The 25,297-nt window shown below is 40.9% G+C and overlaps 2 protein-coding genes across 2 annotated transcripts; one reads left to right on the plus strand and one right to left on the minus strand.

Moving 5' to 3' along the window:
- The first annotated feature begins 293 nt into the window (after nucleotides 1–293).
- Nucleotides 294–8,166, plus strand: slc30a5 (solute carrier family 30 member 5). The gene is made up of 16 exons (XM_046374799.1): nucleotides 294–867; nucleotides 1,289–1,411; nucleotides 1,537–1,603; nucleotides 1,921–2,006; nucleotides 2,173–2,260; nucleotides 2,734–2,821; nucleotides 2,932–3,008; nucleotides 3,121–3,291; nucleotides 3,458–3,746; nucleotides 4,104–4,312; nucleotides 4,676–4,833; nucleotides 4,929–5,058; nucleotides 6,141–6,381; nucleotides 6,763–6,989; nucleotides 7,542–7,670; nucleotides 7,890–8,166. Exons 1-16 carry the CDS (start codon nucleotides 797–799, stop codon nucleotides 8,058–8,060), a joined length of 2,325 nt encoding a protein of 774 aa, XP_046230755.1. The 5' UTR covers nucleotides 294–796; the 3' UTR covers nucleotides 8,061–8,166.
- A 447-nt stretch (nucleotides 8,167–8,613) lies between these two features.
- On the minus strand, nucleotides 8,614–20,998 carry LOC124051432 (MAM domain-containing protein 2-like). The gene is made up of 15 exons (XM_046374800.1): nucleotides 20,953–20,998; nucleotides 20,723–20,833; nucleotides 17,570–17,856; nucleotides 16,092–16,176; nucleotides 15,767–15,904; nucleotides 15,024–15,301; nucleotides 14,187–14,280; nucleotides 13,611–13,757; nucleotides 13,080–13,199; nucleotides 12,824–12,963; nucleotides 11,324–11,420; nucleotides 10,595–10,753; nucleotides 10,122–10,375; nucleotides 9,040–9,124; nucleotides 8,614–8,938 (listed from the first exon to the last, which is right to left on the minus strand). The coding sequence occupies exons 1-15, from the start codon at nucleotides 20,981–20,983 to the stop codon at nucleotides 8,892–8,894; spliced, it is 2,073 nt and encodes a 690-aa protein (XP_046230756.1). The 5' UTR covers nucleotides 20,984–20,998; the 3' UTR covers nucleotides 8,614–8,891.
- Between the last annotated feature and the right edge of the window lie 4,299 nt (nucleotides 20,999–25,297).

The following is a 25,297-nucleotide window of genomic DNA, read 5'->3' on the forward strand; positions in this document are numbered from 1 at the left end:
CCTCTTCTGTCCTTGTGCGCTGCCACAACAAGTGAATTTCCCCACTGCAGGATCAATAAAGTTCATCTTATCTTATGAATAAGATCCTAAAATCTGTGCTTTTCCTGGCGCAGACGGGCTTCCACAAAATAACGTTGTCCATTTGGTTGGAAACGGAATTCAGCATCTGACACGATAAGCTAAATCGCAAGAACTTAAGAACGATAGCTGACACGTAACTACTAATGTAATGTAATGGAACGAGTAACGTGAAGTTGCCACCATCAGCGCAGGAACCTGAACTGCGCATGAGCAATTCTGACGACTATACGCACGTGACGTGGAATGTTTACCGTGTCCGGAAGTGCTGTGGCTTCTTAGCCAGCTGGGTTGTTTTATGCTTTCATTACGGGCTGTAGCTGTTAATGTGGGCAACTCAACTTTAAGCTATTAAGTTTCGTGCTCTAACTAAATGACCACACGTGTTTGGTTAACGGGCACCGTACCTAGAGGCAGTTTCGCAGCTAGAAACTTTGGATAAAATCTCACTAGCATGCCAGATGGATAGCTAGCTAACGTTAGCTCAGAGACTAAAGAGGCTGCCAGCTGACTGTATGTAGATGTGTATGTAACGTTACAGTTTAAGTAGGTCTAGTCAAGTTAAACAAAAGAATGTGAATATGAGTAAGGGTCAGTCATATTCTTCAGCTGTAAACGGAGTGCGGTTTAATTTCACTATTTAGGTAGTGATGTTAAGGATACTAAGGACATAATTACTGGAACTGGACTTCAACAGGTCGGGTTTGGTAGCTTGAAAATGGAAGAGAAATACAGCAGCAACGTGCTGTCAGGAGGAAAACTGGGCATGGTCGAAGTTCCCAATTCTAGGTATGTATCTATTTTTTAAGGTTACGTTAAACTCGTAGTCTGTATGTTATAGTTTGCTGATTTAGGAACAGAACTCCAACTAAAACTAAATTGTGGACATTGCTACAATGCTGCGAGGTGACATCTATAAGTTGCTTGTTGGGTCTGAACTCCAAATATATCAAATTAATGATAATATAAAACAGAGGAAAGAAGTTGACATTTTTGTTTTATAAATAACTTTCATGATCGGTGGATTATCAAAATTGTTTACATTTAATTTCCTGTTGATTGTTTCAGTCTATATTTTGTAGTGATAGTTTAGAAAAGTACAAAAGCTCAGTGGGAGTACAAAACCTTTTTAACAGGATGATTTTTTTTTTGTTCTGAATCACCTATCTCCAGTAAAAATGTATTTTCTTTCTCTCTTTCCCCTTTTCAGATTAACCAGATACTTAGTTTTACTGGTTGTCTCGAAAGTCCTCAAGGCTCTTGGGATCTTTGAATCTTACGATATCCTAAAAGTTGTTCACATAGTTCAGTTCATCTTTGTACTAAAATTAGGGTAAGTGCTCCTCAGTTCCTCAGTATTATTGAACACGTGCTTGGTGTTGTGTGTTATTATGACATCGTATGGTGGGATTTATGGATGGTGACATGATGGTGACAGTGATCCTTCTCTTTTCCCAGGAGCGCCGTTATTCTGCTTTTCTTTCAAAAGCCTTTCTCTTCTGGAAAAGTCATCTCAAAACGACAGGTTTGATTTGAATTCTTTCTCTTCAGCTTGAGCTCAGTCCAAGTCTTCCGTCATCACAGAAAAATGTTTTTCTCTGTGGTTCCGGGCTGCTTTTTCTTCTTCCTTTGATTATATCAGTAAGAATACAGACTGGAACTGTTTAATACATGTCTTACCTACCTGTGAATGTTTTTCTGTTTTCTTTAGTGTCTTGATGAGACTTTAAGGTTAAGCCTTGAAGAAGTAAAAGATAATTTAAATGAATGATAGTGGTATGAACCATGGTGCCACCCTGCCATAATGATTAATCTGTTTTCTTTTATCTGTTTTCTTTATAGTGGATAAAGCTACTAAAGCATGCTGTTTTTAGCTGTGTCATCTCCCTCCTGGGTTTCTTTGGTCTAACTCTCTGTGGACCTCTAAGGTAAAATGTCACCATAAATGAATGTGTGTCTTTTCCATAGCAATAAAAGACAACAGTACTGTACAGTACATAAGTGTACATGTGAGCAATTTGTCTGCGTGTGTGCACGTGCAAACTCTCGGTAGAATTCCCGCTGTGATACACATCTAGCTTGTGTCTTTTACAGGACATTGTTGCTTTTTGAGCACAGCGACGTGGTGGTCATTGCTCTCCTCGGCGTCCTGTTCACAAGCTCTGGAGGCGGGCCCTCTAAGGTAGGCCACAAATTCATACAGCTGCTTTGAAATCAGAAAATTGTATGTATGAAAAGAAATATCCCATATATTTACACTACGCTATTCATTGATGTATTCCAGTGTCTGCTCTTAAACCCAGTGACAGTTTTTATGCAGATGAGCACTCACTCAATTCAACGATTTTTAAAGAATTGTTGTTGTTTTTTTTTTTTTACCACTTGTGTGTCATTTTTTGTTTTATCCATCATTCTTATCAGTTTTAACTACACTGTACATATCCTGTACTCAGTGTGTAGCAATAACTTTGGTGGCTAAAATTTTCATAGCTAATGTAAATGATGAACAAAACTCTCAGATAAGAATCATCCTTCCATTCTTCAGCATTTTGTGCCTGACACAAGGTCATGTCACTGTGTCACTGCCTCAGATTAGTCATTCTGGTAAAAGTGTGTGACTTGAATTTCTGTTGGTTTGCCTGTGACTCTGTGCAGACCAGAGGCGCCGCTTTATTCATCATTGCTGTGATCTGCCTCCTGCTCTTTGACAACGACGACCTCATGGCAAAGATGGCGGAGCACCGTATCCTTTGCTCCGAGCGAAGGACAGCAGTTATTATCCTGATATGCTTGTGTTGTGTGTTATTGTATTTCTCTGTTTGTGTCGTTTCTCTTAACTCGTCTTCTAACCAGCTGAGGGACATCATGACAGCGCGCTGACTCATTTCCTCTATACTGCCATTGCATTTTTAGGGGTTGCAGATCACAAAGTGAGTAAAACTCAGGTCACACATGAAATTTTATGTTTAATGCTACCTACTTATGTGTAGTAAAGTATTGGTTTTGCTTCCTAAATGAATGTCCTCCTGTTCTTCCCATCAGGGTGGTGTTGTGCTGTTGGTGATCTCCCTCTGCCTGAAGGTGGGCTTCCACACTGTCTCTAGGAAACTGTCAGTGGAAATTGGTGGTGCTAAACGCCTATATGCCCTTGACAACCTGGTTTCGGCAATGGTGCTGCTACCCTGGGTCATAGTGCTCTCAGCAACCACAGAAGTAAGTCCACAGACCATGTGACTATATGAGAAATGTCAACATATGATCTTTTGGAATACTGGGTGGCATCACAAAACTCACAAAGGTCTGGAGATGTGAAGCTTAGAGATTGTGGAGAGGTAGTGTGCTGTGTCCCTCAGTCTTGACATCTTAATTTTTTCCCCAGAGTAAAGTAGAATCATGGTCCTCCCTCATTCTGCCATTTGGGATGATCATCTTCTCCGTAATGATCTTGGAGTTCTATGTCGAGGCCATCTGCAGCGCAAAGATGGAGATGCCAAGGTGCGCCCGCTACGGCGCCATAACCCTCTTCCTCAGTGCCCTGCTGTTGGCAAACTTCTGGACTCACCCACTGACCGACCAGCTGCGCTCCATGAGCAAACCGCCCCAGCAGCTCAGCACAGAACATGTGCTCTCTGGAGGAGTGCTAGTCAGCGCCATCTTCTTCATCATGTGTAAGTAACAGCTGTGAGTCACATGCAGTCATTTTCCGTTTTTTGGGTATACACAAGTGTTGCCTAGCACTGGGAAAAGCATTTGTGGCAGCTTATTTTATGTGTGTGTACCTCTCTCATCATTATTACTGAAAATTTTGAACAAGTTCCTGGTCTTTACTCAACTCAAATGTGTATCTACTTTAAATTTACATCAAATTGTCAAATTTAACAGTGTTAGTATTAGTTTAGTAACAGCTACTAAAGCTCACATTAGTGGTTTTCAGTGTGTAAAAGGCTAAGACTCATGGAATATGAAGACACACACTATAAACGCTGTGTCAGCATTTCACACTCCGCCCATCTTTGTCTCTGCAGCCTCCAGTATTCTCTCATCTCCTTCGAAGAAAGGTCAGAAGGGCACCTTGGTGGGTTACTCACCCGAAGGGACCCCTCTGTACAACTTCATGGGTGACGCGCTGCAGCACACGTCACAGTCCCTGCCACGGTTCATCAAAGATTCCTTGAAACAGATCTTGGAGGAATATGACTCCAGACAGATCTTCTACTTCCTGTGTCTCAATTTGGTACGTGTGGTGTCAGGAAGAGAAAACTACCAACTGACCGTCAGGTGAAAGATCAAGGGTGTAATTGGAGGGGGGCATAATTTTGCCAGGGAAATATCTGAATTAAATTTTTTTTATTTCAAAATAAGAGTTTTGGTAAACCAATAGAAAAAAAAAACAAAAACATGTCACTTTATTGGAGGTACAATAGAACATACAGGAAAAATGATAAAGTCTTTTAGTAGGTTGGAGGCATCTGTGAGACATATGGACATGGAAATATTTATGACTCAGACTATTTCAAACTCGGGAGTGGTGTATAGGGTTGGTTCCAAACTCTCGCATTGTGAGTTATTGTAAGGTTTGCCGCTTTGCATGTTTCAGGCGTTCACCTTTGTGGAGCTGTTTTATGGTGTTTGGACCAACAGCTTGGGACTGATCTCCGACGGCTTCCACATGCTGTTTGACTGCTCGGCTTTAGTCCTCGGCTTGTTTGCTGCCCTTATGACCCGCTGGAAAGCTACCAGGATCTTCTCCTATGGGTAAAATCTGTCAAGAACATGTGAAAAGACTTTGCTATTGGAGTAATTTCATAATACAGATGGATGTTTTAAAAAATGGCCTCTTGTTTTTGCAGATATGGTCGTGTTGAAATACTTTCTGGATTCATCAATGGCCTGTTCCTCATGGTCATCGCTTTCTTTGTCTTTGTTGAGTCAGTCACGCGTTTGTTGGATCCACCTAATATAAACACGGACATGCTGACTGTGAGTAAAGTCTCCCAGAGATTTACAGTACATTTTCCTACTTAAAGCAGCTACACATTACACACTTTAAGGTAACTTTAACTAAATAGTATTTTTAATCTAAAACCTTTGTGTAAAAAAAGAAAAAAAGAAAAATGGTTTGCATCATTTCTTGTCCCTAAAACGTAAAATAACATAGAACTTAAAGGAGTGCTTCACCAATTTGAAACATCTTCAAACAGTTGTATAATGTTTTATGTGACTTAGTTACAAAAACGTTAAAGAGAAAACCTGTACTACAAACTGGAGTTTGAACTTTTGCCAGACCGGCAAGATCTGGTGAAAAGATGGGCTATCAAGACACTACTGACCTACAGAGAAAAGGGGCAACACAAAAGGAAAGCAAGCAAAACATTGGCTATCCATGTGTCAAAACAGAATATATCAGATTAAACACAGTATGTAGTTTCTGTCACTAGAGGTCACAATTAAAGCAAAAGATCAAGTAGTAAAGGGCCATAGGAGTTGATCTTTTCATTGTTAAACAACCACCATTGCCAATGAAAAGCTTCCTGACATGAGTCAGGCAGGGATCTTCACAGTCTAGGTCACATTTTAAAATGCTTTATGTTACGTTCAGTCTCTGCGTCTGACTCTCCTGGAAATTGTTGCTAGAGACGACCAAATGAAATGCATCATACTCTGCTCCTATGCATTTCCTCATCCAGTTCACTCCCTTTAATCATTGCATCTATAAAAAATATTTAAATACTTGGTAAACAGTGACATTGTATAGGTGCTTCTACTCATCAGTGTAAGGTATTGGAAAAAGTGTGCAGTGATATTCAAGTCCCACTCTGCCCTCATTTTAACTTCTGTAAACCTTGTATGCTGCCTTGAATTATGGGAAACATCTGTTTCCAAGTGATAGCTCATAAGCATGTGGTGAAAGATTGAATCTTAGCAGTTTATATGGTCATATCATGAGCAGCTTTGGCACAGAGTTATCAGACTGACTCAAAACATCCATAAAATCTGTGTTTTTAATAAGTCACTGAACGCCAGTCAGTGTGAACTCTGCCTGTTGTTTTTGTCTCCTGCAGCCGGTGTCTGTTGGAGGTTTACTGGTCAACCTGGTGGGTATCTGTGCTTTCAGTCACGCTCACTCCCATGGTGGCAAAAGCTGCTCGTCCCATGACCACAGTCACTCGCATCATGGCCACTCCCACAGTGAGCATGGCCATGGAGGTCACGGCCACTCTCATGGTGGACACGGACATGGGCACGGCGGGCACGGGCACTCCCACAGCTCTGGAGGTGGAGGCATGAACGCTAACATGAGAGGTGTGTGTTTCCATTGATGCAGCAAATAAAGAACTTTGCGGAAACCCAGATGAAATCCACCCATCCATCCATCCATCCATCCATCCATCCATCCATCCTTCTATCCTTCCATCCATTCTCTGTACCGTTGATGCATGCAGGGTTGTGGGGGGGCTGAAGCCTAATCCTAGGTGCAGTGTAGAGTAGCCAGTTAACCCAATGTGCATGTCTCTGGGGCTGTGGGAGGAATCTGGTGTACCTGGAGAAAACCTATGCAGGTACAGGGGGAACATGCAAACTATACACAGCAGGGCCCAGACCGGGATCCAAACCTGGAACCCTCTTGCTATGAGGCGACGCTGCTCTAAAATCCTAATTTTTTTTTGTTTTTATTTCTTCCAGGTGTTTTCCTGCATGTCCTGGCTGATACATTGGGCAGCGTTGGCGTGATCATCTCCACCATCCTCATCCGTCAGTTCGGCTGGTTGATTGCTGACCCTATTTGCTCACTCTTCATTGCCACGCTCATTTTTTTCAGCGTCATCCCTCTTCTGAAGGACGCTTGTGAGGTCCTTCTTCTACGAACTCCCCCAGAAAATGAGAAGGACCTAAACAGTGCGCTGGAAAAGGTGAGGAGTCGCTCACGATGAGGACAAAGTTACAGCAGTTTGCTTAGAAAGATGGTGGTTTTACTGTCCATCATACTATCATGTGATGCTTTTTACCTCCACAGAGGAAGATATGTGTTTTGAATTCAGTTTGTTTTATGCAGGATATCTCAAAAAGGTGTCTACGGATAAATGAAATTTGCTGCGAAGTTGGGCCAAGGAACAAGTTTTTGGTTTTTGATTCAGATCCAGGAAGTTTTATTATTTTCTGTTCTTTGCAGTAGTTCAACATAGAAAAAGATTCTTAACTTTTGCACTCACTTGAACAAAGAAAATTTAGCATTTGTCCTATGATTACCTGCCACTGTAAATATTTTTATCAATTGAATCTTTTCAGTTCAGTAAAATCCCATAATTATAATATATTATAATCTGTTGAAATGTACTTAATCAAATCACTCCCATAGAGATAAGTCATTCACGAAAAGCTCTTGAACACCTGCAACACATAAGCTTTATGCCCCATTAGATATTTAAAAATAAACTGCTCTACTGATTTGAATGTTGTTTCAGATTGAGAAGATCGAAGGGGTTTTGTCATACAGAGACCCTCATTTCTGGAGGCATTCAGCCAACATGGTCGCAGGGACCATCCACCTCCAGATCATGTCAGATGTGGTGGAGCAGAGGATCATACAGCAGGTAGGGTTGAGTGTCATACTGATGGTTTACTGCACACTCCATGTCTGAGGGGTTAACTTCATCATGGCTCAAATTGTTGCCATGATCTCTCGCCCTTAGTTCATAGGGTTTTTTTTAAATTGCTGGAGTTATTGATGGTCTCAAATTGCCTGAAGTTTTAAGTCTGTGTCTTTGACAGTTCTGATTGGTCTGTGACTCTGTGGTTCCCCTCATTTGTAGGTGACAGCCATTTTGAAAGATGCTGGAGTGAATAATCTGTCAGTTCAGGTGGAGAAGGAGGCGTACTTCCAGCACATGTCCGGACTCAGCACCGGGTTTCAGGAAGTTCTGGCAATGACGCAGCAGATGGAGACCATGAAATACCTGAAAGATGGGACGTGTATCATGTAATGACCATCTGTGGTACCAAATGAAACTTTTCACTTAGTCTGTTTTTTCATTGAAATGTACAGTATGTATGTAAGTGGCTCAAATAAATCTGAATATATTGGTTTTACATTTTTCTCAGCTGCAGTGGTTTTAATTCATCATTATTATTATTTTTATCTGATTAAAAAAAAAAATCAAATATTGATATTGGCCACCAAAAGGCACTGTTGTCACACTATAAATGTCATGGTTTTATTCACCAGTAAGTAATCTCACAACCATATAAGGACTGTAGTTGTCACTTTCCACCCTGGAAAATACTTGGATATAGTAACTGCAGCTTCCTGGTAAGCTCTGACCAGATCTTTTCCATTGAATATAACAATTATTAATGTTGTTAAAGTGATCCGGACCTGGAAACTTGTGTCGCTATCTAAGTTTTAGTAATACCCATATGATGACCTCAGTCTTTCCTCTCTAAAATAAATTGTCAGATCATACTAAGCTGTTTTCCCACTAGGTGACACTAAAATTCAGTGTTCCCTTCAGCTGAAGAAAGAAAAAGTCAAAATAATGTTGGATAACTTTCTCGCTTTATTCGAGTGTTGAGCATTAATCTAATGCATAGAAACGTGAAGAGAAACACAGTTTGACACATTCTCTGTTGCTACAGTGCAGAGAGAAATGCCGACTATGACACGGCCGATATGTTTTGCTCTATGAAAACTACATGGCAAGTTTCATTTTACCCACATCTATTACATGTTCAAATTGACATGTAGGAGTCAGGTGTCTGTGCAAAAATTTTTAAAAAAGTGGAGTTCATGCATCCTACATAGCTGCTCTCCTCTTCTACTCGATCTCATTGGAGGTTCCACTGGAGGCCCTGATTTCCATTTCTGCAGGGGAATCGGAGAGAAATCAGGAAGCTGCTCCAGACCATTGGATTATTCACTTTGCGTTCTTGGATGTCAACAAATATCTTAAATAGATTGTTTACCTGGGCAAGGTCCACCTTCCAAGATAATGTCATCGATGGCAATGTCACTCCTCACTGATGAACCCCTGGTTGCTTCAAACACAATCTGGAACAAAGAAACAATTGCTTGTCATTCGGCTTCTTTCTGCAAATGACAGGCAGTAGTAAAAGAAGCCATTTTTTATTTGTAATATTGGTAATATTCTCAATAATAATTGTTGTTAGACCTCTTATAATATATATTAAAAAAATGGTATCACAAGCCAAAAAGATCGAGAACTACAGCTTTAATCTTTATTACACCAGGTCTGGGTGAATACTCATTTCTGACTGGATGCAGGGTGTCTATAATGACAATGGATACTTACTAAGTAATTCCAATAAAAGTGTTCACTGTTCAAAACAAGTGTACAGGCTTTGAAACCAATTTGACACAGGCTTACACTGCGAAGGAAGCAGCTATAAAAAGTGGATGCTTATCCCCATGAAATTAGTCATTCACTATTAGAAGTTGATCCATTTCGTCTAATATCATTTGGAAAGGCACAATTAAATCATTCTATCACCATAAAAATTACTGGAAGTTAGCCAGTGTACCACTTACAGTATTGCAATGTAAAATACTATGGGCCAAGTGGGAACTTGTGGGAGGAGCCTGGGGGAGAAACACTACTGCTCTTAGTCAGCGGACCCTGAAACATGGAAGTGAACCTGGAGGCTAGAAAAAAATTGAATTTGACTGACTAGGTGTCATCTTTGGGTTGGGTATCTAGTTCTAACATACATTTAAACATACCTGGGTAGTTTCATGTGTGTGTGTTTTCATGTGCGATTGAGCAGCTTTCATAAGAATGAACTGTCTCCAATGCTGTATTTGTGTTATTGATTTTGTAAGAAAAGAAAAAGTATGTAATGTGGAATCTAGCCATAGACTAATCTGTAGTGTAAATAATCATCAGCTGTGGCCCTACACATGTTAATGACTGGAAAGAGGCTTTATAAAATGTATAAAAGTCAGTTGCCATGATTGTCTTTCTGTTATCTCATCTTCCATGTCCAGCATAGAGGCTTTAAAAGCGGGAGATATTTTGTTACACTCTTGCCTGATAATGGCTGTCACTCTGGTACTCCACTGTGGCCCTCAGCCAGGCGACGCTTTGCTCGCCGCTCCGTTGCCACAACGACGAGTCCTCTCCATCCTTTCTGAGGTGAACGCTGAGCTGGCCTGTGCCTGAGCCGTACATGTGGTAGTAGAAGCTCAGACACTGAGGCCCTCTGGAGCCCCTCAGAAGGCGGGACAGCAGCCGGACACTCTGACCAGGCAGCATGGGTGACGCCTCCATGTGCAGGTAGTGTCCTGTCAATCAAAAGTCAAAGGTTTGTCTAATTACAGTTGTAAAAAGTTAAAATACAGAATTTTACCCGCGCTGTGTGAGCAGTGCCTGAAGGGTTTGTGTATTTTTGTGCAACAGAATAAAAATGAAACTTTTCCGATCTTTTGCTGAACACATCTGGTTTTTGTGTGCGCTAAAATATGCGAGCATTTTGGCGGAGAGTTAAAACATGGGGCCCTCACCGAGTCCTATGGTGTGGTCTCCCCTTGGCCCGGTGTACGAGGTCGGGGTGGGTCCTCTTCTCCACTCCCAGTCAGCATCATCACTTTGCTTATCCTGAGTGTAACCACACAGGCCAGATTCAAAGTCACAGTGTCCTGGGAAAGGCGACAAAGACAAACCTGCAACAGGTAGAGGAATGACACTGTGTTACTCAACTATCAGTTAGCTGGCTACGTGTCTCTGTAAAGTTTGTCATTCTGCCATTAGACAGATTATCAACAGGAAATATTTAACAGTTCAGCTGCACTAACCATAACCGTTCCTCAACAAATAGTGTTTTGCGACATCTCTTAAACCCATGTCTGACTCGGGCCTCTGCAGCCATCATGGCCCCAAACAAGCACATAAGGAGTTTGTTTGTTATGCACAAAAGCCACAGAGAGGTTTGGACTAACCTTAGGTTTTCCTTCATAGACACATAATTATTGTATTTTAATGGCACAAATTAGGAATTTAATTAGTAGTTGAACAAATTACTAAAATCAATTAATATGCAGTTTGACACCAGCCTTGATTCCCAGACTGGATTTATTTTGTCCTCCAGAAATCCTGGCTGCCTTCAGCTAAACGGCTTCAATATCTATCACTGTATGTATTTAGATGCAAATTGAACATTTGAAACAGTTTCTATTGTAGAAACCACTCTGTGGTTCTTTCTACAGTTCCTGCCCTGCTTGCTGGGTTTTTACCTGCTGTGAGCTCACAGTCTCCCAGGCTCAAACTGATGTCATCCAGAGCTGCAGAGCCACAGTCCCAGATGCTCCTACAGGTGCTGATGAAAACCACCTGAACAGCAAAGGACAGCAGCGAGCAGAGGCGTCTCCGTCAGCTACACCATCACAGAGGACTTTGCACATTCCTCAAACCTCTAATCATTTACAGATCAGCCCTAAATAAAACCAAAACACTCTTCTTGTGGCGGTTGTACTCTCACTTTGTACTCTGGTGTTTGTGTGAGATTCCCCTGTGAGGAAGAAAATAAATGCTCAATCGAGTGCTGAGCTCAACATGTGAAATTAAGAAGTTTGAAGTTTTATTGGCTTGTTAGTTTTTTAAATGATTCTTAAATTAGCTTCTTTGAAAATAGTTCCTTCGCTTTTTGTTAGCTATGCCAGGTGCTGGTTGATCAGCACCGTGGAGCGGCAGGGCTTTCAGCTTTCAGCCGCTCTGCTCCCCAACTCTGGAACTCCCTCCCTCCAGTCCAGACATCTGTAACACTGACTCCCTCCCTCAGTTCAAATCCAGACTCAAAACTCACCTCTTTAAAACAGCATACTCCCTCTACATCGTCCCATCTTACACTGTGTGCTGCTCTTATCTGTTGTCTTTCTATTTGTTTTATTTTGGTAACGTGTCCTTGAGTTTTGAGAAAGGCACTGATAAATAAAATGTATTATTATTATTATTATTATTATTATTATTATTAAATTTAAATTTAAATTATTGGGTGGAGTGTTCTGAAATCTGGGCCAAATACATTTCATTATCTCTTAAAATTAAGTTGAATTTAAATTGGTCCAGTGCATTGGTTTATACTTTGTGTTTAGTACTAACTGTTAAATGTTAGTTAAATCATGGACATGCTAACATCATTTTGAGCACGTTAGCATTTAGCTCAACACAAGTAGAGCCTCATCCGTCTTTTATTTGTTCTTCTATCTTATTGTTTTTCATTAATTTTCCCATCTTTCTTCCCTTCAGGCTTCCTCTGTTCATTTCTTTCTTCACTTGCTTGTTTGTCTCACCATCTTCCTTTCTTGATCCCTCATTAATTTCTTTTTTCTCTTTTGTACGTGTTTTTGTACTTAGTTTTCTTTATTCTTCCCCATCATACTTCTGTTCGTTCTTCGTGCATTCATGTTTTGCTTCCTGTGTTCCTACCTTCATTTATTTCTTTCTTCATTAAATAATTAATTTATTCATCCATTTATTTATTTATTCCTCTGTTCTTTACTTCCTTCTTTTATTTCTCTCTCTTTCTTTCCTTCCCTTTCACTTATTCACTTCCTCCCTTTCTTCATCCTTTCATTTGATCTTCATTTCCTTCATTCACTCTCCTTTTTTCTCTCACACACTCATTCTTTCCCTTCCTTCTTTGATTCCTCTGTATCCCCCTATCTTTTCATTCATCTTGCAATTCTCCATTATTTTTCTGACTGGTGTGATATTTGCACTTCTTCTCCACTGACTCTGGCAGGCTGTGATGTCTGGAAGGTGACGTCTGCCGCGATCCAGATTCCTCTAGACTTCTCCCCCTGAGTCCAGATCTTCTCCTGGCTCCTGCTCTGCTGCAGATAAACTGTGAGAGCTCGGTCCGTCTGGTTGAAACCTGCAGTTGCCAGAGTTATTTCTAGTTGGTGAGTCGGTAAAATAAATCACAACAGAGGATTCACACATAGTTTCAAACACCACTACATATCTAGAGAGTTTTAAGGTGCAACTCACCCCTCAGAGAGAAGTAAAATCTCAGGCAGTACTTCATGTTTCCAGGCAGAATTGGACCAATCAGACGGCTAACGTAGCTGGAGCGTGGGCTTAGCCCAGAGTGAGCCAACAGGAAAGATCCTGGAAGAGAAAACAGTTTCATTTTTCTGCAAAACTCTGTCTTCCTCTGAATCTTCTGGCCACGAGTGTTGCCATCACCAGTTGCACCTGGCACCGGCCTTGATTTCCTCAGCCTCACATCTTGTGTAATCCTACAGAACGTCATCCAGAAGTTTCACTGTTTTTAAATTTGCGTGATATGATTTCTGGCCACAAGGGATAAGAAAAATTCAAAACAAGCTGACAGATACACGGCCAAAACCAGATTTCTTGCTCAGGCAATTTATCAGACTTCGCAGAGCTCCCTCTGGAGACCCCAAAGGCTTTATTTTATTTTTCTTTTCCACATATACATAAATTTTGATGTGTAAAACTGGTGAGCTTTAGTGCGGGTTTCAATCTGAAATTCACTATCAGTTACTTTTATCCCACCTGCCCCTGTGGTGTGGTCTCCATTCCTAAATATGTTGGGCTTCACAGATACTCTCCTCCATGACGACCCCATCACCTGGTCCTGGGTGTAGTGACAGAGACTCGACTCAAAGTCACAGTTGGCAATGGAAGGGTCAAAGATCGGCTCTGTGGAACAAATGTATGCAATCAGCATGAAACTTTTGTATCTCTGGTTTTAGTAAGATTCATCAGCAAGACTCGCATCACAATTTTTATAGACATTTATAGCACCCAGATGATGAAGCTAACATTTCTCAATCCTCCTAATTTCCCTCTGGTGCTATTGTACTTATGGTGGTACTTTCCACCATACAGACAAAATATCAAAATCTAGCACCTCTATAGCTATGAACTCTAAGGAGCACACCCATGCTTATAAGAACGAAACCTGTGGATGACCTCATGGTTCAAACCCAAGAGGCACAGGACAAACTTGACATTTTCCCATACATGTAAACCTCCAAACATTTGATCTGTCAAACATCTCTCTCTCGCTCTTCTTTGATATTAAAATGAGCCTGTTTAGAACTGACAATGTCTGCGGTTGCAGCTCACCACTGTCTGTGCTGCAAAACTCTGGAGAAAAGGAAATGTCATCAACTGCAATGCGTCCACCACTCGGACTGTTAAAGGCCACTTCAAAGACCACCTGGAGAGGCAGACAGACACATGGAGACACACCCTCATAAACAAAGCTGCGCGTACATGCAGATTCGTACCCTCACACAGACATAAAATTCACGTACAATTCAAGTGCAATTTTGAGGTACTAGCACTAACAATTATTTATTCTGCTTGCACAAGCTAAATTAGCTAGGTTAAAGGCAATTATGGACATGCACTTTTTTGAAACAGAATGCAAAGAAAGCAAAGAGCATCTTTTATTTATTCTTATTTATTATATTATTTAGAGGGACACAAAATCTCACAAAAGTCTTCCAAATCTGCCCACTAAAACCCTGTCACAGTTAGTGGTTGCTTTGTTTTACATAATCTTTCATATGTGAAACATGTGATAAATTCATGAAATATGACTTTTTATATTTGAGCAGTCATCATCAATAATGATTATAACAATCTTTATTGAAAATGCTTTTTACTTAAATTACTTTTCAATATCATTGGTGAATTTTCTCAATTGTTTTGATAACATAAACAAACCTGAGTGTAATATCTATACTTTTCACTATGTCTTTACGTAAATTTGATGCTTTGTCTCCTTTACCCTGCTTGTGTAAGTCACTAAAATTACACAAAGTAATGTTAGCTAATATAATGTGATCACATTAGTTGATGTAATCACTTTCTCAGTTTCAGCACTTTGAATTTGCTTTATTATCTGTTTATATGAGAAACATGTACATAAAGCTGATAAGACATGTTCACACCAACCTGTAGAGAGTATGGTGCCTTCAGGTCCACCTGCACAGGTATCCATTCTCCCAGAGTCCTACTCCAGTCACTCTGGTTTTCTGTCCCCGCCCTCCACAGCTCCTGGTACTGACCCAGGCGGTCCCTGGTGAAAACAGAGAACATGTTCCCTCTCTCCTCACTTTGCTGATACTGAAAACTCAGGCAGCCGGACATGGGCACCGTCGTCATGGGAGACACCAGCTTGGCCACTTCTTTGAAAGTCTTAGCGTAGACGGAGTCCACATACATCAAGTGGCCTGAGAGGGAGGATAATATGAGTCTGTTGTTACCTCAGTGACCTAGAATTTGTTTGTACAGTAGGCGTTGATTTGGTAGTTAGCAGACTAAGAGATATCTAGGCATCTGTATCAAAACTGAACAAAATTTTGTTGAAAGTTTAATTTTTTTCTCTTTTCTCTCTTTTTTTTTAGTGAGACCCCTTGTTGGTAGCAGTGAACAGTTATATGACAAGGCTGATGATATTCTATAACTTTTTCCATTTTCAATAAAACCCACAAGACCAAAAACAATAATTTGATCCTACTAACAAGAACTGTGTGTGTACCCACAGCCTGATATATCTTATGCCTCTGTGGAACTGAGCGGTACTGTTTTCCAAACACTATTAATATGAATGAGCCACACTGTTGCACTGCTCCTTAATTACCATGCACTGTATTTTGAGTCAATCCCACATACACCTTTTTTTTAACAATACTCACCTGTCTTGTTGTTGTATGTGTGGTCATTTGGTATGGTGTTGTGAAGGAGCTGGAGTCCACCTCCTCCCACATACCAGTTTACATTGGCGTTCCACTGATTACTGTATCCACACAGGTGAGACTCCTCAAAATCACACTCTAGACCCATGAAAACGAGACCAACAGAGCTGCCATTATAACGTGTGTAAAAGACTTTTAATGAATATGCTCATGAGTGTCTGGAACAGGAACAGAGAGCACATGGTGTCTATACGTATATGTGAATTATTTCTCTCTTTCTGATTGAGTAAAGATGTGAGGGTGAGGTATGTGAGAAGAAACTGACCTAGGCAGTATCCAGGGCTTATGTGGATCTCAAATATGGCCACGCTGCTCCCAGCACCCTGTCCAGGTTTACCTTCGATGACGATCTAATCAGCAACACATGTTCAGTTAAACACTGCAATCAGTGATGTGGATGACATCATAGGAGGTGAGCGAATGCACAGAAGGTCAGAGAGAGTGCACTCAGAAATACACAAAAATTGAATTTATTTGCAAAGCTTTGGTGAGCAGCAGGTTTGCTTTGAAAGAAACAACACAGGAAGGCAGAGAAGAATTGTTAAAACATGAGGTCAGGGCTCACACATGTGAGTGTGCGAGTGTGTGAATGTGTGTGGAGGGGAGAGGGGGGTGTAGAATGAATACCATCTTTTTTTGTAATGAAAAACTGTCGACAAACCTCTTATGTATCAGCAGTTAGTTATCTATTTCAAAATCCAGCAGACTCATAGCAACATTATTGATTTGCAGTCATGTTTGTGTCCACAAAGTCACTCCTTTTCACTCTGGTTTGGTCTCCACCATCTCCTGAGAAACACATTTGGATCTTTGGCTGCTAGATGCTCCTCTTTCTTTTGTGGCTAATGTCAGATATTAACTTTGTTGATGTAATAATTCTGGGCATATACATATAGTGATATGTCTTTGGAGAGATGAGCCAGGTTTTCCCTTGTCTCCAGTCTTTGTGCCAAGCTAACCAACCACATTCTTAGTCAGCTACAAAATGTTGATTTATTCATTTGATGGGAAAAGCAAAGTGATGAAAGCAGTTTTAGTCAAAACAATAGTGTAATGTCAATTTCATGATGGTCATTTGAATTCTGGACAGTAGGGCCAACAGTTTTGTGGCCAGGGAGAATAAATTGGTGGGTTTGTGTTTATTGAGAGTAAACAATAGAATATTTTATCAGCAACTTTAAACCTCTTAATTAATTTTTTCCGGGCTGAAACATGTTTATGTGCTGAGGGGCCCATGTCACAGACCCGACTTACCATAATGTGGGTCACAACCCTGTCACAGTCAGCTCTGCCTCTGCATATAATATAAACACTCTGCTCTACTTTTCCCACATAGTGTTTAGAAAATGTGTGTGGGTGTAGACGGGTGTGTTTCTCCACACACTTCATATTGGCCTCGTTTTAAGGCTGCATGTTTAATGTAAACCTATACGTCTTTTCTCTACACCGATAGCATGAGATGTTTCCTGCATTGAAGGTTAACAGTTACAAGTGCTCATTACTGCACCTGACAAAGTGCAATCTTCAGTTACATGTTAAAAATAATAAATAACCTGTGAATCAGTGTAAAGTCAGCAAACTGGTAAGAAAAAATATCCCTTCAGAGAAGGGAGAACTGCAGGGGACCCAGCAGTGCACAAACATCACAGTAAGCATAAATGTGAATGGTCTCCAGAGGTCACATTGGCCTTGTTGGTCTCCTGTTTAAACAAAGACTGGAGGCTCTTCTAAAAAGTATTTTACCTTGTACGGCTCAGTATTGTTCTGCAAGTCCATGCTTGAGATGACCCAGCTGTCAGAGGGTGCCTGGCTGCTCCACAGTGGCCTGTCAAAGCTCTTTCCCTCTGTGCGCTGCAGGACCACCAGGCTTCCAGACCCAGTGATCTGGTAGACTAACCTCAGGCAGCTCCACTCGCCCTGCTCCAGAGTCTGGCTCAGCAGGACCCCTGTGATCTCTCTCTGTGGTACATCTGCTACTACCTCATCATCCTGGTCTTCATTCATGTCTGCATCCACTGCAACAAAACGGCCTGAAAAAAACAAAAACAATGTGAGATTAAGAAAAAAACTGTAAGCATTGCTGCTGTCAGGAAAAAAAAGCGATTTAAGGGACAACATTTTATTGTACAGGCACAAAATACTGTCAGCATCTTTTTTTTCAATATCAAATACTGTGACAACAAAGGTTTTGAATGCTGAATGGACCTCAGGACATCTCATTAAGAATTTCCCTTCAGGGATAAATAAAGGAATTCTGATTCTCGATTCTGATTCTGATATGACTCACCTGTATGGCAGTGTTTGCAGTAATGATTTTATCAAAGTATTTTTCTGTGAGGAAAATGTTCAGTCCTATTCTATGAGATGTGAGCAAATCACCTCACATGTGATCAGTAACACAAAATAAGGGGAGAGGTTTGAAAGTTGAAAAAAAAAAAAAAACTTTATGCAAGCTTTCATGCAAAATCTGAAATATGTCAGTGGAGTACAAGATTATTATAGTATTTTCTGGGATTATTGACAATTGCTGAGACACTTCACAATGGTCCAAAGTGACCAAACCATCCCTAGAGTCCCACTGATGTTTAACATGTAACGATTTGACTGTTGGTCATTCATTCTGTACAGAGTCATATCTTGGCAAAACATGGTTTGCTTTCAGAGCAGCGTTCTTCTGTTCACCTGGATGGAAACACCTGATGCTAACATCTCCTCTTTAGGTAGATCTGTATAGAATAAATGTGTTAATGGCTAGAAAGTGAACACCATCCAATTCATGTGACTCAGGGGCCTCTGAGCTCTCTTCACTGGTCTGTCATTTGTGGAATGCCCTGATGCCTCGGGGTCCCTATATCCTGGCAAGCACACATGTATTCTCACACTCACACCAGAGCTGAGTTCATTTCACCCTCAGTTTGGTCAGTTCAAAATGTACTTAATTTCTTTTGCCAACAAAATGCAACTGTTTGTATTTACACACTAAGCTGACTGAATATCCTTGGAACACACTCAGTCGGACATGGTGTCTTGATTTAATCAGTTTTAATTCCTCTTTGGATTCAGAAAAGAAGAAAGTGCATAAAAAGAACTGTGTATTTGACATGACTTCACTTCTCCGACAGCCTCAGTTGTGCGCCACACACCACAGAAAGGGAAAGGAGGACTGAGAACTGAGGGCACCATTAACATACCAACTACACTGACCTGTTTAACAAGACGTTGGTCATAGCAACAAGAAGGGAAACAGGAAAAGAGAAAGCAGCCGACACATCCCAGGGGGAACACTGGCAGTGAGACAGGCTGCAACAGCAGAGCAGTGGTCAGACAAGTACGAGCAAGGACCACGGTGGGAAAAAACTGTCTCAAGGAGTTTTTCCATCAAGGTCTGGCTGCAGGCACAGTAGCTACTGGAGCAGGCACTAGCATGCTAGGGGGATGTCAGCTTCACCAATGAAATGGGTTCAGATGAAGGAGATTCATCGGAAAACAGCTCACTCATAATGGAAAAAGAAAAGTTTGGTTGAAGTTACTCTGACAAGCACTCATGACTTGGCTATATCTACTGCATTCATTACTGCTATGCCAATGGGTGTTATGGTGTCTGTGGATTACAAAGAGTTCAGATGGAAGCAGGGGAGAGGAAAAAGTTAAAAATACACTTACCAACACCCTCAAAGCTGACTGATTAATGCATTTTACCTTTATCTGTTTAATTTTTACCAAAGCAGAAATGTAAGAACACATTTTGGTGGTTTTAGGGGAATTAAGTGTTGGAACAATTTGTAGACAAATAATAGTTTATCCACCCACCTTATACTTCAGTGTAGTGTTTTGTAGTGTGATTTCTGCAAGCAAATGTTTTGTAAAGTCACTGAACCCAGCTGTTACAGTTCCAGCACATAACTCCTTCTAAAGCCATAGATTATTGTCCACATTTCTGTTTGTGAACTTTGGATAAAGTTGGGTTACCTGTCTTCCCCTGCTTCCTGTCTTGAGCTAGGTCAGTTGCATCCTGACTCCAGCCTGGCAGCTAATAGGACTGATATCGATCTTCTCTTCTCAGTTTCAGTAAGAAAGCAAATAAGAGAATCAAGTGTGAAGTTGTATCCACTTCTTAAAGTTTATAGATAAGACAGAACACAGTGTTCTGGCACTGGACAATACTTGGACTAATTCTGGCACATCATTCATAGAGTCTGTCATAACAAGTCTGCCAAATTTGGGCGTGTTAAGTGGCCCAATTTAAATGTAGGGATCGGTGTTGTGCATATAAGATCAAGACAAAGATCTGGGAGAGTGTTTTCTAACATCAACATGACCTCCACCTCTTGAAGCGGGCCCCATTTCATGTCACAGTTAATGTGACATGACCCTGCTGCTAGCCTTACATGAGTCATCTGTCTCTAAAGACTCTCAATATTTTCTGAACGGATTTCGATCTACACAAAAGTGGCTTCGTTTGTATTAAATCTCAGTAATATCAAATGAAATGAGAAGTTTACAGAAGTTGTGTCATTTCTACAGCAAGGTAATCACAGTAAATAAATTACATGCAAATGATCTAATCTGCATTCATCTGCTGGCTTTGATCACTTCAGATATTAAATATAGAGACTTACTTAATTTATATCACTCACTCATCTGTATCAGCTGCACTACCAACCCAGCAAGAATACCTAAATCTGTTATTTCACTCACTCCAGATGTCCGTAGATGCTTAAATCAATGCAGACCAGATGGGTTTATTTTCACCAGTGTGCTTCAATGGCCACAACAGAACAACTGCAACATCACAGCTAAACCTGTAGTTATAACTTAAAGATCAACAACCTAAAAATGCTGTAAAAATGAGAGGACTGAAGATGCTCTGTGGCACATATTAAATTCTCCCTGTACCATCTTTATGCAGGATCCAGCTAGTGAGGTCTGCATCTGAAGTGTATCCACAGGTGTTGGACTCAAAGTTGCAGGAGCCTGGCAGCAGCTGGCTGTGGGCTTGGACGGTGGCTTGGAGCACATAGACAGAAGAAGAGAGACGGAATGGTAAGTATGAATCATAGCAACTGGCATTAACTGAAACATGCCCTCATGCACCAGCATCGGCACAACCGTTAAAACGTACTCACCAGCAAAAGTCAAGAGGTAGAGTGGAAGCATTTCAGCCTTCTGTGCAAATAAATCAACCCCAAGAGAAATAAAAAAACAAAAGTAACTCTTTTCATCCACAGTTGAACAAAAAAAAAAAAAAATCCAAGAAATGTGACCCAAGTCTTTTTTTGAAGCTTTCTCCTGTGTGTGTCGTCTGAGTGTCTCTCCAGCTCACAGACTGACAGCACACTGCAGACAGAAGTGTGTGTGTGTGTGTGTGAGAGAGAGAGAGAGAGAGCAGAGAGGAGGAGGAGGAGAAAGAAGGTGAGTGATGGGCTGATGGGAGGCCAGCAAGGGAGTGGAGAGGAAAAAGAGAAAAGGGAGGGTGGGGGAGAAAAGGAGAGGAGTGGTGGCTGTGGAGAAAGCGAGAATGCGGTGAGATCTGAGAGGGGTTACTGAAGAAAAGAAGGAAGATAAAAGAGTAGAAGAGGAAGAGTTAGTTTTGTAAAAGGAGATGTCCTGATGAGAAGAACAACGCATGATCATGTCAGTTTTGTGCTCAAACAATTAAAGTTTACATTTTCCTTAGAAGCAGGCTTTGGTGATGGTGCATATGACTGTCTCCAAGAAGAAAAGGTGAATGAGCAGACAGGTGAAGTGGTCACAAAACGGTCTGCTACCAACCACCGTTTAACCATGACAGTCAGTCTGTCTTAACTTTAAGCCGATCATTGCAATGATGGTCGTTTTGGAAGGTACTGGCTTTAAGGTTAGCAAACCTGTTGTACATCCTTCAGATTAAGTCCAGAACAAATTTTTCTCAACCATTTTATTGTAATAAGTGCATAATATGGCCAGAAATATGTGGACAGAGATCCCCTTATTCCTATCCTGGCTATACTGCTCTGAATTCCAGTGAAGGGACATCTTATTGCTACTGCTTTCGGCGACGTTTTAGACGGTGTTTCAGCAGATTCCAAGAATCGGATTTATAGCTTTCACACCTGTGATGTGTAAATCTCAAATCACCTTAAATCGATGTCATCAGCCTTATGATTTCGCCATACATGATGCCAGCACAAATTAGTAGAGTTTAGTCAGGAATAGCCACAGACCAAAAGAGAAAATCCAAATTTTTGGAAGACAACATCAAGAACAGATTGGAATCAGGCAACCAGTATTATTGAATTAAATGGTGGGTAGACAAACAAAGTCAAACACGCAGTTTGGCAGCGTGTCCCTGCTGCAGTGAACAGCGTGGAGCAGAAATACATGACTGTGTGTGATATTAAAAAGAAACTGTCTGGCAATAAGTTCATCACACCTTTAGTTGAGAATTCCTAACACACTGTTTGTAAAGCTCAAGCAAAATTTACCACGAGTTCATCATGTATCAAGCGTTCATATGCTTTTGGCATGTAGTATTTTATCAACTTATTTTTTTGTATTTGGTGCTAAAATTGCTTTACAACATGCCTTTGAGACCATATCCAGGAGTGGTATGATGGTTCTTCACTGTTTAAGGTGAGGCCTGAATACAAAAATGGTCTAAACTGTGATTTACAAACCTGCAGAGACTCAAAACATTTTGCAACCATCTAAAATATTTGCCCTAGCTTCAGCCTTGAACAGCTTGCAGGCATTTTCACATGAGGCAATTCTGCCTTAATCCTATAGACACCTAAATACTAATGAACCATGTGTGGCCATGACAAAGTCATTATCTTCAAAGACTAATGACTTGATAAATGTGACTCAGATTTTGAAATGGGTTCACTCATTATGTCCATTCCAAGCGCAAAAAACAGGTGCACTCGATTGTCATTGCAGAATAGATATGAAAGGTAGACAAGAAAAGAATGTAACATGCTGGACATGAGAAAACACACTTTGTTCTCTTTTCATGACAGCACACTCTCATCCACATTTGTGATCCGTCTGTCAGACTTGCATTCTCTCCCTCTTTTTCTCCCTTTCTGCTGTTGTCTTATATATCAGTGTTTTATTGAGGAGCCTTGCTCATTCTCAGACCAGGCAGGGGGGCATTTCATCCCTGATTATCTCCAGAAAGCCTGACTGCAGCCATAAGTGCTATTTCTTTAGGACATACTGAGACTCTGAATCATCTCCAGATGATTTTTGGGATAAAATGCTAACGGTTCAAATGATTTGGTTATGAACATTCATCAGAGAGGAGCTTGTGTCCAGGGATCTCTGCATTTATTCAGTTCCAAAGAAATTTCCATCACTTGTCTGTTTTAGTTCTGGATTGCCTGTGTCTCTGCAGACAATACTATAGAGCTTCATAAATAACTTAAGGAAAGCCAGAATGTGTCATGTGCAGCGCATGTGCAGCTTATTGTTTGCATGATGATACAATTATGTCATCCTCAGTATGTGATTTCCTGCCAGAGGGCTCAGCAGGTTAGATCCCCTATGGCCCTCCACCCATCCTCTGGGAATGCCCCAGACTTCAGCCCAGTGACTTGGAACAAGCAAATTAAAACAGCTATTATCTTAAGAAATTTATATGAAAATGTTTTGCTCTTTACATGAATCTTTATTTTAACCACTAAAGTGAACCTGCTCTGTTCTCAGGAGTGGAAGGGGCTCACATGATCTCACCTGAGGCAGGGAGGACAGCACCAACACTCCTGCCTGAGAGGGACATGTTTGATTTACTTAATTATCGCACATTGTTTCTGTTGAGATTTGATTTTATGTTAATCTTTGTGTTGCTCCTTTGCAGAGCCTCAACCACACATAGCAACTGAAAGAAACCCATAAAGAAAGTAAATCTGTATTTGCAAAATAAACCTGCCTCAGATCTTGTGCTTTTACTCCATCTGCTGGGAGCATTAGTAACAGTTCATAAGGTAAAGCTTTAACTTAAGAACCTTGTAATAACTGTTAGTTGATATGCAATAAACTACCTGCAAGTCCTTAAGATGTTTATTAACATATTTGTTTATGACTCTGTAAGTTTATAACCACCTAACGATGTTAATTAAAAGCCTGAAAAGTTTTTCAGAATTGCTTATGATAGCATGATTACTTCTAATCATTGCTACCACTGAGGTGGCCATGAGCAAGTCTTTTTATCCTCAGCTGGTCTAGTGGTGTGAATTTGTGTGTGAACAGGGTGCTTCCTAAAGTGTTCGTTGGGTATTTACACCACCCTGTTGAAGACCCTGACCCTGGACAGGTAGGGATCTCTACCCCATGTACATAATGCAGCCGATGGTGTGCGTTTTGAATTGAGGCCATGGGTTTCTGCATGATGAGAGATAACTGTAATGGGCCATGATGAAACATTAATGTGCCTTAACTCCAGTAATGGGTTCAACTCCCTGCGTGCTGTACGACTAACAACAGACCACATACAGTAAACCTTCATCCATGTATGCAGACGAGGCCACAAATTATTTATTTCTTCTCTGTAAATAGAAGAGCAGTGAATTGGACTCAGCATGAAACACAGAATGTGTGACATGAGTTAATGCCAGCAGCAGTGCCATAATGTTACCTCACATACACGTTGATGACCTATTTCTGCATGTTGCACATATTTTGAAGCTTTTTGATTGGCTCATGACTCAAAATGTATCACACACACACCACCAGCTGGTACTTTACACAGTCGTGCAGGCTGTTTGCGTGGGATCAGAGATGTGTGGCCGCAAAGATGGCAATAACAGATTGGATGCCATGGTTACTACATCACACCATCACCATTCTCTGTCACATATTGTTGTCACGGTAACGACCGTTCCGGCGGAAGTGTGCGCGTGACTTAGGTGAGAATACGATACAGTGGCTCGGTGATGTGTGGACACAGCAGGCCTCAGGTGACACTGAAACATGACCAGATTCTCTTACCAGGAGCCCCCGCAAGCACCAGCAGGACAACGGGCCTGGAATGAAAAGATTTAATGTGATATTTACAGAAAAGCAGACAATAAAACAGCAAAACAGCATTTGGAATATCAGATCGCTTTTTTAAAACCTCCATAACCTGTTAATGCTTTAAAATATAAATCAAGATTGAACCACTTAGGTGTTAGATGTAGACAGACATGTTGTATTACTATATGACTGCGCAGCTTAATTAATATAATTAATTATCCATTAGCATCCACGGTGATTATGATAAGACATTAATAAGTTCAAGAGCATCTCATCCAAATGAAGTCATCACCTGATGTCAGATCATATCATCTTCATGGCTGTGTCGTTTATTGTCATTGTTCATAAGTGAGTATGATACACTGTGTTGCATAGAAAACGTGAACCTTTGCTCTTTCCCACGTGTGACCCTTTTTCCCAAGACCTTGTCAGCTGCACTGCGATGTTCTACAGTGAGAGTAATTAGCAGGTGAAAGC

The sequence above is a fragment of the Scatophagus argus genome, chromosome 20 (genome assembly GCF_020382885.2).
Source record: "Scatophagus argus isolate fScaArg1 chromosome 20, fScaArg1.pri, whole genome shotgun sequence".
Lineage (NCBI taxonomy): Eukaryota > Metazoa > Chordata > Actinopteri > Scatophagidae > Scatophagus > Scatophagus argus.